Raw genomic sequence first — 17,655 nt, forward strand, 5'->3', positions numbered from 1 at the left:
CTACACACCTTTTCTGGAATTATCCATGTGCTTTCTCACCTCAAAAATTTTACATCCAACACTCCTTCAGGTTACCCTCATTCCCTGAACCTTTATTTAAATTCTAGTCATCCTTCAAAGTCTGGCTCAAATGCTACCTGCTCTCCAATCCTTTTCCTATTCTCCTACTCAGAACCTCTTCTGTTCCTGAGTAGCATTTAGTCTGTATCTCTCACATAGCCATGATCACATTCTCTTGTGTATATGTTTATTTATATATATACAAGTATAATTGTTTGTGTACACATCAATATTCTTCTCTCAGACTATAAGCTCCTTGAGGAGAAGGTTCTGATGCAGCCCTATTTGTATTATCCCCATCTCTTCATGCTTTGCACATACAAGGAAATCATAAATGTTTACTGGGGACAGTGTGTTCAAATTCAAATTACCTGATCCAAAGAAAAAGAAACCATAATATTCAATTTATTGATATCAACTGAGAAAACATTTACTCAGCACCTTTTGTGTACAGGAGTAATGGTTTACAAAAATGAATCAAACATAGACCCTATTCTCTCAAGAAGTTTATGATCTGGAAGAGGATTTAAAGCACCTATATAAATTATGGTCATTCTAAGAGATAAATACCATAAGAGAAGTTAAGATGAAGTGTAACGAGAATGAATAAGAAGGAGAGATTATCTTCAAATAGGGATGGTTATTGGGGTAAGTTTTAATGTTTGTGCTGGTTCCTATAGAGACAAGGGTAAAGGGTTTTAAGGCGGGAATTAAAGGCTAAGAAGACAGGAAATCTCAAGAGAATACAGGGAACAATCAATAGTTCAATAAGCCTTGAGTATAACATATTTGAAAGATGATGAGGATAGCAAAGTTTAAATTCTGAAAACTCCAAAACGCTGTTGAAAAAAATTAAAGAAAATCTAAATAAGTAGAACTACATTCCATGTTCATGAATCGGAAGACTTAACATTGTTAAGATGGCAATATTCTCCAAACTAACCCACAGATTCAATGTGATCTCTATCAGAATTCCGATTGACTTCTTTTTACAAGATGGCAAGCTAATTCTGAAATTTATATGGAATTGCAAAGGACACAGAATAACAAAAACAATACTGGAAAAGAAGAGCAAAGTAGGACTCACACTTCCCACTTTCAAAACAATGGTAATCAAGATGGTGTGGTACCACCATAACAACAGACACTGGAATACAATTGAAATTCCAGAAGAAAAAAAAAAAAAACTTTTATTGTCAACTGATTTTCAACAAGGGTGCCAAGTCCATGCAATGGGGGAAAGAAAAGTCTTTTCAGCAAATGGTGCTGAGACAACTGAATAGCCACATGCAAAAAATGACGTCAGACACTTAGCTCACATTACATACAAAAAGTCACTCTATGAATCAAAAACCTAAATGTAAGACCTAAAACTATAAAACTCTTACAAGAAAACATAGGGGTAAATCTTTCTGACCTAGGATTTGGCAAAAGATTCTTAGATATAACACCAAAAGCACAAGAAACAGAAGAAAAAATAAATGAATTTTATCAAAATTAAAAACGTTTGCTTCAAAAGACACCATCAAGAAAGTGAAAAGACAACCCACAGAATGTGACAAATATTTGCAAATCATATATCTGATAAGGGACTTGTATCTAAAATATATATAGGACTCATTACTCAACAATCAGAAAATAAATAACCCAATTAAAAAAGGGGCAAAGATTTTGAATAGACATTTCTCCAAAAAAGGTATGCAAATGGCCAATAAAATGAAAAGATGCTCAACATCATTAGTTATCGGAGAAATGCAAATTAAAACCACAAATGCAAATTAAATACCCACTACCCAACAGGATGGCTAAAATAAAGAAGTCAGAGAGTAAGTGTTGACGAAGAGGTTGTAGAGAAATTGGAACTCTCATGCACTGTTGGTGGGAATGTAAATTGTGCATATGCTTTGGAAAGTCTGACCGTTCCACAAAAGGTTAAACAGGGTTACCATATGACCTAGCAATTTCTCTCCAAGGTATATACCCAAAAGAAATGAAAACACATGTCCACACAAAAACGTGTATTCATTGTAGCCAAAAGGTAGAAACAAACCAAATGTCTATCAATGGATAAATGGATAAACAAAATGTGTTTTATGCATACAATTCATACAGTGAAATACTATTCAGCCATAAAAAGAATAAAGTACTGATACATATTACAACATGGATGAACCTTAAAAATGTTACCTAAGGGAAAGAAGCCAATAACAAAAGGGCACATACATAATTCCATTCATATAGGGAAACCTATAGAGACAGTGAGTGGTTGCTTAGGGCTAGGGGCTAGAGAGGGGGTGATAACTAAAGAGGAGGGGGTTTCTTTTTGAGGAGATGAAAATGTTCTCAAACTGACTGTCGTAATGGTTGCACACATTTGTGAATATACTAAAAGCCACTGAATTGTACGCTTTAAATGAGTGAATTGTATGGTATGTGAATTATATCTCAATACAGCTGTCAAGGAGTAAAGAAGAGAGAGAGAGGATCTATTGGAGATAAAGAAAATTAGAAAAGGCAGTTGATGCTATATCTGGTAAAACTCTGAAAGCCAAACAAGGAACTAGAGTTATAACCTGTAAGCAATGAGGACCTATTTCAAGTTCTTGAGCAGGAGCTGAGTAAATTAGTCGGAAGAAGGTCAAAAATGGGACTGGAGGGGAAAGAGACTGCTGACAAGGAGACAAGTTAAGAGGCTAGAGGCTAGTACCATAATCCAAGAAAGAGGTAATAAAGGTCTGAACTAGGAAGGAGGTCCTTGGGGTGGAAATAGATGAACCGAAGAGATATTTTAGATGTGAAATTGACAAGACTTGGCAAATTCTGGATGTGGAGAGCAAAGAAAGGTCTGCAGGGGTAAAATATGTTTCCAGGTGAGAGAAGGGTTGTACCATCACTAAATAGTGGACAATAAAGCAGTAAGAAGTTTGGATGGGAGAAAAATGAGACCTTGTCATAATGAGCTTTAGTACCATTGGACATTCAGGTGACAATATCTTGACTAAAATGTATTAAAACATACAATTTTGTGAAAAGAGAAGAGCTCAGATTAGTTAATCCTCAATAAGAGATTTTGATCAATGATTCAAGCATGATCGTGATTTCAAAAATGTAATGTAAGTCTCATAAGTTACATTAAGTGTACAACAGATGAAACTCTGAAAGCCTATTTATGAAGAATATCTTCTCTTGAACTAGAATAACCTCATGTATCCAAGAGTTATTTTAGAAGTGCTGATACATGCTAAATAGTACTTGGAAGTCTTTGAGAACCTTACAGTTGAAAATTATAAGATGAAATGTTTTTGTTAAAATGATAAATGCTCACTGTTTTTTGTTGAAATGGGTAGTGCTCACTGTCCTTTTGGCCCAATTTAACTTCATTGTCATAGCAAGAGGTGCTCAAGCCAGATAATTAGGCCTGACTGACAATGTACCAGTGGGTATTAACTAGTTCTCTTTAAGCATTCATTCTTTTCTATAATGAATACTTTTCCCCAGTTAATAAAACTGGAATCAACCTAGACATATTTCTACCATATCCCTATAATTAAGAAATAAGTGATCACGAAACCACTTTTGAGAGGCAAAATAAAACTTCCAATTGTAACTCATGGGGATTACAGCTATTCAATACCCATTGTCTCCTTAAAAACAAATAAAAATCTGATCAACATAAACTAAAATGACAACAATGTGAAGATGAATGTCTAGCATATAATTTGATATTAACGAATGTTTGTTATATGTATATTTTATTTAAAAACTAAAATCAAACATTTGAATTGCGGGTACTTTGCCTAACAAGTACATTCCACCTACTAGATTTATTTATTCATTTATTGTTAATACTGATAACAACATTCTTTTAACCCAATGCAATGTCATTATTTCAGTTTAGATCTTGATGATAAAAACGATGAGAATTCAGTCTTTAATTATTAATGTTTTTACTAATAATGAGCAACGAGAAGAACAAAAAAACAAAAACAGGCACTTATTTTACATATAACTGCCCCATTAAAATAATACTAATCATTTGTTTAAAAACTACACTGACATTTTATACATATGCATAAGTATAACGAAAGAATACAGACCAAACAGTAATAATATCTATTCATGGATTGTAGATTTATGGGTGATATCTATTTCCTTCTTTTTTGCTTATGTGTAATTTCAAAATTTTCTATAATTAATGTTTCATTATACTTGTACCAAGAAAAAAAATTTTTTTTCAGGAAAAAAAATATTGATCAATTCAAAAAAACCTTACTTACCAAGTCTCTGTGAAGCACCCAATTTGCATGGAGGTAATGGATACCATCAAGAATCTGGTAAAGCAATGATTTAACCATGGATCTTGGCAACTGCATGGGCTTTTTATTTGCTTTTGATGCACGGTGAAACTTAATTATATGCTAGAAATTAAAAAAATAAAACATACTATAATAATTTATATTTTGTGATTGTTAAATACCTGTTAAAAAACACATCACAATAAATTCTCTGTATTTTTTAAAATTACTTCTAAAGGCCGATGATGAGAAAAAGAAAAATTGTAAGGTCAACCAAAACTGTATTTTTGGGGTGAATAAGGTCAACCAAAACTGTATTTTGGGGGGTGAATGTGGCTATGTTAATGTGTGTGGTATTCGGCTGGATTTACTTAAGATTTTTCTCTCAAACAGAAACAAAAAGTAAAAGTGTTTATATTAAAAACCTGCCTAAAAATAGAGATTAGACTATCTGCTCAGGTTTTGTCTAGTTTTATGATTCTATGAATTGTTCTTTCATAAGCAAATATCCAGTTCAAAGAAACATGTTCAGGTGCGAGAGTTTAAGGCAAGAATATACTTCACAAATAAATATTTGCCTCCTGCTATTTGTAATAACCTTTTTTGGGGGGGGAGGGGGTTGATTTCTATATCTTCCTTTTTTAAGTTTTATTTTTGTTGGTAATATACACAACCAAACAAATCCACTCACAATTTCTACATGTGCAGTTCAATGACACTGGCTACATACTTCACAATGTATTACAATTCTCACTATCTCTACTCATTGTTACATCACCATTAATTCAGACTTTCTGCCCCCTAAAGCTCTCATTTGTGCTTTACATTAACTGCTGTCAGTTTGAACTTGTATGATAATTCTTTATAAGAACATAACACTTAAGTCAAACATTCTTCACCAATCAAGCCAAACTGCTGTTTACTTCAATGATGACTTCATGGGACAGTTTTGGTCAAGGCCCAAACATTATCTCCAGGCAATAGATTCAAGAGTCCCCTGTAATAACTTTGTAATTGAATCACACTTTTATAGTTTCAATACATATTCAAAATTAGTAGTAGTACCTCTCCCTGCTCAGATAGTGTTGAACTTTCCAGTAATCTCTTTAGGCACAAATCATCAAGTATCTAACTTGGTCAAAAGAACTAGTAGCACTTTATACTGACAGAATGAAAAGAGGAGAAAAAACAAAAAAACAACTGTAAATCTTTACTATTCTATAAAAAGTTAGAGAGAGCTTAATTCGAGTAACATCACCAACTATGTGTATATTAGAATTATTGGGAAAGCTCTACCTTGTTTTGGCACAGAATGAATTAGGATATATTCCTAATGTTTGATATTAAATGGAAAATCACTAGAAGAGGAAGTGTAATGCCATTGAGATAAATACAACTGAAAACTGGGTCACCATACTCAAATATTTATGTTTGCATATTATACTGTGGATTATAAAAACACTGTAATGAAACAGAAGAAATGCTACCTGTCTTTCCTCCATATCCCACCCCCAACTCCCATTTCAAACTATGCCAAACTGAGTACTAAGGGCCATTTCAAGCCATATTCAAGCAACACTGGCGAAGTTGTCAACAGTGCACTGAACCAAAAACCCAAACTCGCTGCAGCTGAGTAGATTCTGACTCATAGTGACCCTACAGGACAGAGTAGAACCACCCTACAGGGTTTCCAAGGCTGTAGATCTTTACAGAAGCAGACTGTCATGTCTTTTTTCCATAGAGCGGCTGGTGGTTGCCAACCACCAACCTTTTGGTTAGCAGCTGAGCACTGTAAACCACTGCACCACCAGGGATCCTTCAACAGTGCTCCACTAGCCTTAAAATGGCCAAATGGTACTGGAAAATTATTGAGCTATTTATACATCTTGAATTTTTATAAATTGCCCGACAACATTGACTTGAATTTAAGAAATAATAGGAAAGTTGGGTTTATACTATAGTAGTAATATCTAACAGAAATATTTGGGAGCCACATATGTAACTGTGATTTTTTTAAGAGGCACATTAAAAAAGAAGAAAAATAAACATTTAAAATTAATTTCAATATTTTAATTAACCCAATATATTTAAAACATTATCATTTCAACATGTAATCAATAGTGTGTACTTTACACCTACAGCGTATCTCAGTTTGGACCAATCACATTTCATGTGCTCATCAGCCACATGTGGCTATTGCTGTTAAGTGCCTTCAAGTTGATTTTCGACTCATAGCGACCCCACATGACAGAGTAGAACTGACTCATAGGGAGCCCTCGTGGCACAGTAGTTGAGCACTCAACTGCTAACCTAAAGGCTGACAGTTCAAACTCACCCAGCCACTCCGCAGGAGAAAGATGCAGCAGTCTGCTCCCATAAAGACTACAGTTTTGGAAATCCTATGAGTCAGTTCTGTAGGGTCTCCTTATGAGTCGGAATCAACTCGACAGCAATGGTTATCGGGTCTTTCTCCTGTGGAGCCGCTGGGTGGGTCTGAACTGCCAACTTCTTGGTTAGGAGTCCAGTGTTTAACTGTTGCACCACAGGGCCCTCCTCACCATGTGGCTAGTGGCCACCAAATTGGACAGCATGGTTCTACAAGATCTGCTAGTCCAATGTGCTACATCTTTTTGGGGGCAATTCATTACATCACTGATGTTCAAAGTGAAGTACACACATTATCAAGTAAACCTTGATAGAACTACATTACAGACCAAGAAAAATGGGGGTAATGCATTAATTCATGGTTATCAAAGAAATGAGGAAAATCATACTAGAGGTTCTTACCAATATCTGCAGTAATAGTATAAACTCTGAAAGTTCCTTTCAGACCTATGAGTTTGTTAAAGTAAGTCCTAAACAGATTTGTAATTAACACAGATGACAAACCATACAAAACTGAATCAAAATTTAGTTACCCATAATTTGAACATACTGCCAAGTATGATTTTATTTTTTTAATTTTACTAATTCCTCTGGCAAAATATTTAAATGTCCTGATTACCAACTTAAAAAGTCAGGAGTCAGAATTTTTGGCTTCTTTCATATATTGATAAAATATCCTTAAAATCTGCAACACAATACATAATATACTTATATAGATAATATACATATTATTTACATATACACACACGCACACATATATATACACCGGTGTTTTGTGGAACCAGTTTTAAAAAGCAAAATGCTGCAATAGGTTGATCTTAACTTAGAAACTCTTCACAAATACCAAACCAAAACCAAACCCAGTGCCATCGGGTCGATTCCGACTTATAGCGACCCTATAGGACAGAGTAGAACTGCCCCATAGAGTTTCCAAGGAGTGCCTGGTGGAGTCAAACTGCCCACCCTTTGGTTAGCAGCCATAACACTTAACCACGACGCCACCAGGGTTTCCATTCACAAATACATAACTGGTTAAATTTGAACTACTGTATGTACCACAAAAGAAAGTAATTTTCACTACACATATTAGTAAACTGTCATTAATTACCCACATAAAATTACAATCTGCTACTCCTATTAAAATTTTCTAAAGGGAAATTTCTGAATATTACAAATACAGTAAAACCTATGAAACCCGAACCCTGTGTAAGGTAGAAACTGGTCAGAGAAGGAAAACTCATTTTCCACTAATAGAATGCAATAGAAAAGTCGTAAGAATGCACCCTGTCAAAGGTGGAAAATTTTCAAGGCTGAAAAAAACAACCCAGCCCAGTCAAGTTCCGGCTCTCACAGGTTTCATCGTACTGTATTCTCAGTAAAATAAGATGTTAATGTTTCTTGCTCAAATTTTTAGAAAACATTTATATTCATTTACGCATTTATTCTCAACAGAGAAAGCTTTTCTTTCTGTGAATCAGCAATATGCATCTCATACATGTATGTCTCCATACCTACACAAAATAATGCTAAAATACAGTGATTTGAACTTACCCATAAATCGTGCTCTGCGTAATCAAACAGCAGCCACACCTTGCGGTCACTGTGAGAAAGGAACACCTTCTGCAATGCGATCACATTTGGGTGCTTCAATTCTCGCAAAAGCTAAATCCAAGAGGGAGAGAGGGGTCACTGTTTTGTTAGCAAGGAGAAGGAGATGACGAATTTCTTATAATTTCAAAATAAAATTTCTGAAAAAATTAGAAAATCCAGATAAGGAAAAAAAAAAAATCATCCAAAATACCACTTCTAAGAGATGTTGTATTCAGTCCAGTTGATTCCCATTCATAGCGACCCTGTATGGCAGGGTGGAACTGTGCCAGAGGGTTTTCTAGGCTGTTACCTTTGTGGAAGCAGATCAGGCAAGTCTTTTCTCCTGAGGGGCCGCTAAGTGGGTTTGAACTTCGCCAACCTTTCCGTTTAGCAGCCAAGTACTTAACCATTGGGCCACCAGGGCTCCGCTAAAAGATAAACTCTGTCAACATTTTGGTGCATATTTTTCCAATTCTTTCTCTATGTGTATGTGTACGTTTTTAAAATGGGATTATACTCTAAACTTTAGGTCCTCGAACTACTCCAAATATTACAACCACCTAGAGATCTTTTTAAAATTCCAAAGCTCGGGTCACATCCTAAACCAGTAATTAAATCACAACCTGTGGGGTAAGACAGACACATCAGTATTATTTTGAAGCTCTCTGGGGGATTCTGACGAGCAGACAAGTTTAGGAACCTCTGTGCACATATTGCATTGTATCCTTTTTCCACTAAATAAATCTCAAACATTTTTCAAGTCATTAAAAATATATTTCTAAAACATGGATTTTAATAATTATATGGATTACGAAGTAGCCTATGGATTCTATTACTTAGACACAGATTTTATTTCCAGTGTTTTCCATCAATGAACAATGACGCAGTGTAATGGCTTAAAGTGTGAACTCTGGAATGAGACTTGGATTGGGATTCAAAGTCTGCACCTAACACTTTTTAACTGTGTGACCTTGACTAAGTCACTTGACCTCACTTTGCCTGTTGCCTGGTTTATGAAATGTGAATTAAAAAAGACTCACCACTGCACAGGGGCTGCCCAGTGGTAAGCACCCAGTTAACATCACTGCCATTATTATCAACATCAACAGCACAATGAACATTTTTATAGCTAAATCTTTATACACATCATCCATTAGGATAAAATCTTAGAATTAGTTGGTTAAAAGGCCCATATTTTTAAGACTTTTGAAACATAGTATCAAATTATCCAAACTCCGCACCCCCCCGCCCCCGCCAAAATTTAAAGAGACTCTTACAGAAGTCCCAATCCATGGCCACTGAGTTGATTCTGACTCATAGCAACCCTATATAGGATAGAGTAGAACTGCCCCACGGGGTTTCTGAGGCTGTAATCTTTACAGAAGCAGACTGCCACATCTTTCTCCCATGGAGCAGCTGACCCTTCTTCCAGTTCACAGACGAGCACTTAACCACTGAGCAATCAGTGCTCCTTGGTTACAGAAGTCCATCACCCCAAAACACTCAGAAACACTGAGGCAGGATTAGAAAGGATGAGTTGTTTTCACTCAGTATCTTCAAGTCACAAAAACAAAAATTTAGCTTCTTTTCTGAAAAGTTACCTGAATCATCTACCAAACCAGTTGCCGTCAAGTCAATTCCAATTCATTGCGACCCTACAGGACAGAGTGGAACTGTCCCATAGAGTTTCCAAGGAGCGCCTGGTGGATTCGAACTGCCAACCTTTGGTTAGCAGCCATAGCACTTAACCACTATACCAACCAGGGTTTAGTCATCTACCACATAAATATCAAAAGCATTTTTTCAAATGGTAGTTAACAGTTCCTCTTCTCTTTCTCTGCTGCTGGGAACCTCTGTGGGCAGCTTCTTAAATCTAGGTCCCAAACATTAGGGAAATTATTTTATTCATACTAGTGATTTAGGAAATAATATTGGAATCATTATTCTCTGTCCTTGAGCATAGAGAATGTGACCCAGCTGGAGCTGGGCACACAAAGGGCTCACAAGGACTCACAAAGACACATCCCTGAGGTATAAAGACAACAGCTAGGATAATCTTGGAAAACACCTTTCAAGGGAAACTTTCACCTAAACAAACCAATCAAACAGAACATAAAAGACTTTCCAGGCTTATCTTTTCCATTAGCATTTAGTGAATAGAAAATTTATTGGACTAATAAAGACCGTCTTGACTGTGGTTATAGAAACCTGATTGTTAAGAAAGATAATTGAAAATGTAGGATCACTGTTTCTAGCCAATCTGTGAAAAGGTGAAACTTTCAATGGTTTTGGCCATTTTGTAATGTTAATATGTACTGGTCATTCTGTAATAGTTCCTTGTACTAGTGCAGACATTGCTCTAGTAGCAAATTGTCTGTTTTCCCATTTTTATCTATTTGTGATAGTTCCTTGTCTTGGGCAGACATGGCTGCAGCAGCATGCTTATCTGTTTTCCCACTTTTGCCTTTTTGAATTTATGCTGAATAAAACTTTCTTTTTGCTTTACTAAACTTTGTGATGTTTTTACCCTACAACACTAGGTTTCATGAAAGTAATTATTTTTTCTTTAAACCTAGATGTTTACTCTTGGATAAGTTACTTAACCACCCTGAGATGCAATTTTCTCATCTTTACAATAGCTGCTATTGTAAGGTTTTCGCTGGCCAGTTTTTTCAGAAGTAGATCACCCAGTCCTTCTTCCTAGTCTTAGTCTGGAAAGTCCACTGAAACCTCTAGCATCATGGGTGACCCTGCTGGTATTTGAAATACCGGTAGCATAGTTTCCAACATCACAGCGACATGCAAGCCACCACAGTAAGACAAACTGACAGATTCATGGGGACATCATAGAAGTATATAAGGGCTTTTAAAAAAATTGAGATTGGGGTGCCTGGTATGTCTGAAAAGGCTGGTTCAGGCTTGGGTCCTACTCCATTTTGTTATTTCTGCATTAACCCTTGCAACCATCAAACCCTTACGTACATAACCAAGGAAACTTTTTTTCCTGGGGTTAAACTAAAGACATGGAAAGAATGTTCCTAAGGGAGGGTCTTGACACAAAACCCTTGTCAGAAATCCCCTCAGCCACCCTCAGGAAATGTTTTAAGAAAATTACCTTATGACTACCCTATGAAGAAGTTCTACTCTGCAACATGGGACTGCCCTGAGTCAGAACTGATTCGATGGCAACTGGCAGTGGTGATGGTGGTGGCAATAGTGAGAGTAAGGGAATGAGTCTCACACTCACTTACAAAAATAGGTGTGGCGAAGAGGTTCTGGAAATAGACAAAAGGAATAGGCCTTCACAAAGTATGATGTTCAAGCTGAACGCTGATAATGAGGAGACCAGATCAGCAGATGAAAACAGCACTTGGATATAGCAGACAGTTGCTTGATAAAATATTTAGCAACAATGACATTAGCTGCTCAAGGTGAAAGCCTTATAAGTACGCCTGCCTTCAGCTGTCCTTAGCCAGGGTTTAGATTTAATAGGTAAAGAGAAACATACTTAATTTGACAAATATTTTGAGCACCTTTTAAATATAAGGCTGTGTGGATGTTACAAAAAGGCAGAAGAAAAGAAACTTCTACTGAATACTTTCTATGTGCAAGATGACTAGGTATACATTTTCTCATTTAATCCTTATAACAGCCCTATGATGGACACAGGATAAAATAACTGATTTAAAAGATAATATTGGAGCCACTATTCCCTGTTGTTGAGCATAAAGAATGTAACCAACCTGGAGGTGGACTCACAAGTACACATCAGCTGGGCCCTGAGGTATGAAGACAATAGCTAGGACAATCTTGGACAACATCTTTTAGGGAAACTTTCTCATAAACAAATCATAAGCAGAGCACAAAGACTCCACTCTTATCTTTTCCTATTAGCATTTAGCGACTAGATTTGTTGGACCAATGAAGACCCTCGTAACCGAAACCTGTAGGATAATTAAGAAAGAAAGACAATTCGAAATGTAGAATCAGAATGAGCAGTTTCTAGTCAATCTAAGAAAAGGTGACACTTTCTCAATGGTTTTGTCCATTTGTAATGTTAATATATACTGACCATTCTGTAACTTCCCTTGGACTTGAACAGACATGGCTGTAGCAGCATGCTTGTCCGTTTTCCCACTTTTGCCTCTTCAAATATATGCCGAATGAAAGTTTTCTTTTTGCTTTACTAAAACTTCTGAAGATTTTACCCTAGAACATAACTTGACTAAAGTCAGACAGAAAGAGAAGGGGTTTGGATTTAAAAAGGTCTGCCTGATTCCAAAGTCCATCTTTTCCCATTACAACTGATATCCTTGTCTTGCTTCCTACAATGTAGTGAGGACATATAAATAGACCAATGAGGAAGAGAGAAATAAACTGCTTGCACACTCTGAGACAGGGTTAACTGTGCTGGTGGCTGAACAAAAGAGCTTTTAAAAGATTATCATCTAGAAGCTGGATAAACAGGAACCACACCCTATAGTGAGACAGATAGGGTTAACTGTGCTGGTGGAACAAAAGAGCTTTTAAAAAGATTACCATCTAGAAAGCTGGATAGACAGGAACCCACCCTGTCAACATAAGATAGGATTGGGGCAGCCCGTGAATTACTATCTCCTTCTTAGTGTCTTTCTAGTCTCCTCCTCCTTTGCAGGCTTCGTATGCGCAGAGAAGCCGAGTGTGACTGCTGTTTGACCTTCCTTAGCCCTCCGAAGATGGCAATGTAATACCAAAGATCAAGTGCATGTGCGCTATATCCCATAATAAGTGATGCCAAGGGCTGCCGAGAGGACTCCATCTTGAATATCAGCAGGTTCCATCTTAGATCCCAGATACGTGTGCAAACTAATTAACATACACCACCATTCTGAGAAGTACCCGCCCCTTGAAAGAAGACCACTAAATATTCATTACTCTCTTGTCTCCACTGAACCCAAGTAAGCCCTAGCCTTGCCTCCCTTTCCGAGTCAGTCTTTTGGAGAGGCTTACATCCCCCTAACTCCTTTTGCTTGACTCAAGCAAAATAAAGCTTGCTGAAGATAAAGTCTGTCTTTCGCGTTTATTCTTACTCGGGAAAAGACAAGGACTCTTTGTGTCAGACTGGCAGTTGGTAACAATACCTTTAAATGAGTAAAGCTTACCTCGAGTGCATGTGCTGGAATCGTGTAAGATCTACTACTGGCATCTGATCCATCTGTGGAATCTTTATAGATTACTTCCCAGTTGCCTACTTTTCTATTACATTGCTAGTTCCTCAATTTCATCATTTTCTTGGCTTTGTACCTCAGCTCTTGCTCCTCACCAAACACCTTGAAAACCTTGCTGGAAAGTGCTCTACCAGCTAGAATTTGGACATTATTCCAAGATACGACTCCTAGTGTTCTCCCTCCACCCGTATGCCCTGGGACACAGTAAGAGGTACGAGCTAGGACAGGGTGGGCTGTCCCAAGGCCACCTGCCACTTTTCACAACCTGCCTCAGGGTTCTATCCATATTAGCTGTTGGATCTAGGTGGGAAAGCCTCCCTTTCCGGGGAGCTGTGATTAGGAGGGTTCTCAGCTATCAGCTCTTATCTCTGTTGCCACTGCCTAGGAAATGCTTTAGTGATTCCTTTAACAGTACTGCTTCTTGCTTCAGATGCAAGCATTAGACAAAACAAGCTTCTAATTAATGATAGAATTAGTGAACATTTCATTTTGGAACAATGCAGAGCTATATCCAGTTAGCTGCTTTTGGACACTTGAGGCTTCCTGACTCTGTTGAGACAAGTTCAATGATTTGCTATAGCTGCCATGGCCACCTTTGAGCAAATCAGAAGCCTCCGCCAAGACTCCACCCCAGCCCAGCCCACCCTGCCCCGCGGTTCCCCACCTCCCTCGCAGCCCGCCAAGCTGCAGCTTCTAACTGGGTTTGGCCCAGCCATGCTGCGGCGCTAACCGCAGTTTGAATTTAGTGCCAGAATCCTGAGCATGCTCAAACCAAGATTTTGGCGCATGTGCAGGACCTGAAGAACTGTGTCCTCAATCTATCCTTGGACATGAACATCACCGACATGATTCAACATCCGGACTTCCAAATGTGGACATGGGAGGGCTAAGAGCAGAAGAATTCCGGGCACCAAACCTAACGCCCAGATGCCACCGGAAATAAAAAGCTCCCCAACCCTCTCATATAGGGAGCACGTGGCCTTAAGGTCGCTAGGCCCCGCGTTGCTCCTTGTCTAATGGTGCAGTGGTTAAGCGCTCAGCTGCCAAGCGAACCCACCAGCTGCTCCACAGGAGGAAGATATGGCAGTCTGCTTCCATAGAGATCACAGCTTTGGAAACCTTACAGAGCAGTTCTATTCCATCCTATAGCCTCTAAACCATTGCCGTCAAGTCAATTCCGACTATAGTGACCCTATAGGACAGAGTTGAACTGCCCCATCGAGTTTCCAAGGAGTGCCTGGTAGATCTGAACTGCCAACCTTTTGGTTAGCAGCCCTAGCTCTTAACCACTACGCCACCAGTGTTTCCCCTATAGGCGATATGAGTCAGAAATGACTCAACGGCAAAGCGTTTGGTTTGGTGTGAAGGGATCTTGCTGATTTGTCTCCCTCTTTCTGACTCCTTGATGTTGATGAACTTAAGAGAATCTACCCAGCTTTTTTATTTTTACCCAAAATATGGAGTCCCTGAGTGGCAAAAACATTTAAGTACTGGACTATTAACTGAAAGGTTTGCATTTCAAATTCACCCAGAGGCACCTCAGAAGTAAGGCCTGGTGATCTTCTTAAAGGTCACAGCCTTGAAAACCCTGTGGAGCAGTTCTACGCTGCACACATGGGGTTGCTATGAGTTGAAATCAACTGAGGGCAACTGACAACAACAACCCAAAATATGTTCTCTTCACTTCCTGCAGTGAATGCAAAAGTGAAACTCCACTTTGGCATCTGAGCTAGGCTCATGAAACAGCAACACTGGCAGACTCCTGACCTCTGGACCCCACTTGTCTGGGAAAAGGGATGTCACAAGTAGCAGTATTTCATCGGCATCTCTAAAGCTTATATTCTCTGTGACTACAAATTGTTGATCCCTCTATAATGAACCCATTTTAAGTTCGATGTTAAAAAATTATTTGGAATAAGTTATACATTTACATGGTTCAAAAACCAAAAGTACAGAAAATGGTATACGTAGGAATGTCTCATTACACTCCTGTTCCTAGTGACCCCATTCCTTCTTGTCTCCCAGAGGTAACAATTTTTATTAGTTTCTTGTTAATCCTTCCAGTGTTTCTTTATGCAACTAGAAGGAAATATGAATATAACATGCTAATCCTCCCATTCTTACACAAAAGGTAGCATAATATACACACTGTTCTGCACTTTGCTATCTTTTTTCTCACTTATTCTACCTTGGAAATATCTCAATATCAGTATATAAAATCTTTCTTGTTCTTTTTTACAGCTACATGGTATTTCTAGGTTACCTTTTAATATGGCATACATGGGAGAAAAGTGTAAATTTGGCAACTACATGCATTTACTAGGAATTTTTTCCTAATCTCCAAATTCGTATTTTCTAGTACTACAATATACACATCCATTTCTGCGTACTCATTACACTTTTTCTACCCGACAAGTCTCTGTAAGTCACTAAATACCAATGTGACAGGAGATTAAGGCAAAGACATTCTTTTGTCTCTCCTAATTCATCTTTCACTCTACAGTAAGAGTGATATTTCAAAAATACAAAACGGATCGTCTCCAATCTTAGGAACAGGTCTGAGAAACCAAAGTAAGAGATAAGGCAAAGATCAAATAATGAAAAGCACTGTAAAACATACGGAAGTGTCAAGACAGGTTCTCTAATATCACTGAGAACACATTGCAGTTAGTGGGCTGGTGAAGAAGCCAGCTCTTGTAAAAGGTACCACACTTGGTCCGACCACCGAGAGAGTGGTGAAGACATTTCAGACAACTCTCAAATGTGGCCTCACTGCATTATCTGTATTTTACATGTATTTGTATTAGTATATTTTTACGCTATTTTAACTGTTTCCATCTGCCCCCCCATTAACCATAAACTTGAACAAACACAATTTTTAATTTATTGCTATATCAACAAAGACTAGCACAACGCCTGGCACACAGAAGGTGCTTTTTTAGTGATCTCATCCCTTTCATGGATTTAAATGTCACCTACAAGCATTAACTCCCAAATATTTACCTCTAGCCCACACACCTTCCGTGGACTCCAGATATATGTATCCAACTGTCTCTTCAATATCTCTACTTGGACATAGGCCAAACTGAGGTTGGGATCTCCACTCCTCTGCGCCCCATCCCAACAGCTGCTTTTCCCCCATCTCAGTAAAGAACAACTCTATTGCTCCAGTTCTCAGGCAAAAATCCTCATCTGCCCCATACTACACTATCAAACATGCTACAGATCTATATCCCTGATCTACAATTCTGAAGAGCTCAGAAAACCAAAAGCTTTCTTCATCATTAGTTGCTGTGGAGTTTCCCTGACTTATGGCAAACTCTTGTACAACAGAACAAAACACTGCCTGATCCTGTGTCATCCCTATGATCAGTTAAAAATTGAACTGTTGTGATCCATAATGTTTTCATTGTCTGATTTTCAGAAGTAGATTGCCAGGCGTTTCTCTCTAGCTCATCTTAGCTGGAAGCGCCACTGAAACCTGTTCAGCATCACAGCAACACGCAACCCACCTCTGACAGATGGTGGTAGCTGGGCATGAGATGCACTGACGTGGAATCAACCAAGTCTCCCACTTGGAAGCTGAGAGTTCTACCACTGAACCACCACTGCCCCTATAAAGGCTTTCTAGTAACTTAGATAGGAAAATAATTGTACTTCAAGGGTAAAATATGCATTGCCAAGGACACTGTCATGGATTGAATTATGTCCCCCCAAAAATGTGTATATCAACTTGGTTAGGCCATGATTCTCAGTATTCTGTGGTTGTCCTCCATTTTGTGATTGTAATTTTATGTTAAAAGGATTAGGGCAGGATTGTAACACCACCCTTACCCAGGTCACCTCCCTGATCCAAGGTAAAGGAAGTTTCCCTGGGGTGTGGCCTACACCACCTTTTATCTCTCAAGAGAAAAAAGGAAAGGGAAGCAAGAGAGTTTGGGGACCTCATACCACCAAGAAAGCAGCACCAGGAGCAGAGTGCATCCTTTGGACATGGGGTCCATGTGCCTGAGAAGCTCCTTGACCAGAGGAAGATTAAGGACAAGGACCTTCCTCTAGAGCCGACAGAAAGAGAAAGCCTTCCCCCGGAGCCGATGCCCTGAATTTGGACTTGTAAC

The 17,655-nt window shown here is 38.2% G+C and overlaps 1 protein-coding gene across 10 annotated transcripts in view; it reads right to left on the bottom strand.

Annotated features, from left to right (window-relative positions):
- Positions 1–17,655, bottom strand: part of CDK19 (cyclin dependent kinase 19) — a 190,539-nt gene that overhangs the window by 60,631 nt on the left and 112,253 nt on the right. For all 10 annotated transcript variants that reach the window (XM_049898882.1, XM_049898890.1, XM_049898930.1 and 7 more), the window contains 2 exons: positions 8,292–8,402; positions 4,338–4,478 (listed from right to left, as the gene is read on the bottom strand). In XM_049898882.1, the coding sequence (XP_049754839.1) occupies positions 4,338–4,478; positions 8,292–8,402 (252 nt within the window). The remainder of the gene's footprint in view (positions 1–4,337; positions 4,479–8,291; positions 8,403–17,655) is intronic.

The sequence above is a fragment of the Elephas maximus genome, chromosome 1 (genome assembly GCF_024166365.1).
Source record: "Elephas maximus indicus isolate mEleMax1 chromosome 1, mEleMax1 primary haplotype, whole genome shotgun sequence".
In the NCBI taxonomy this organism is placed as follows: domain Eukaryota; kingdom Metazoa; phylum Chordata; class Mammalia; order Proboscidea; family Elephantidae; genus Elephas; species Elephas maximus.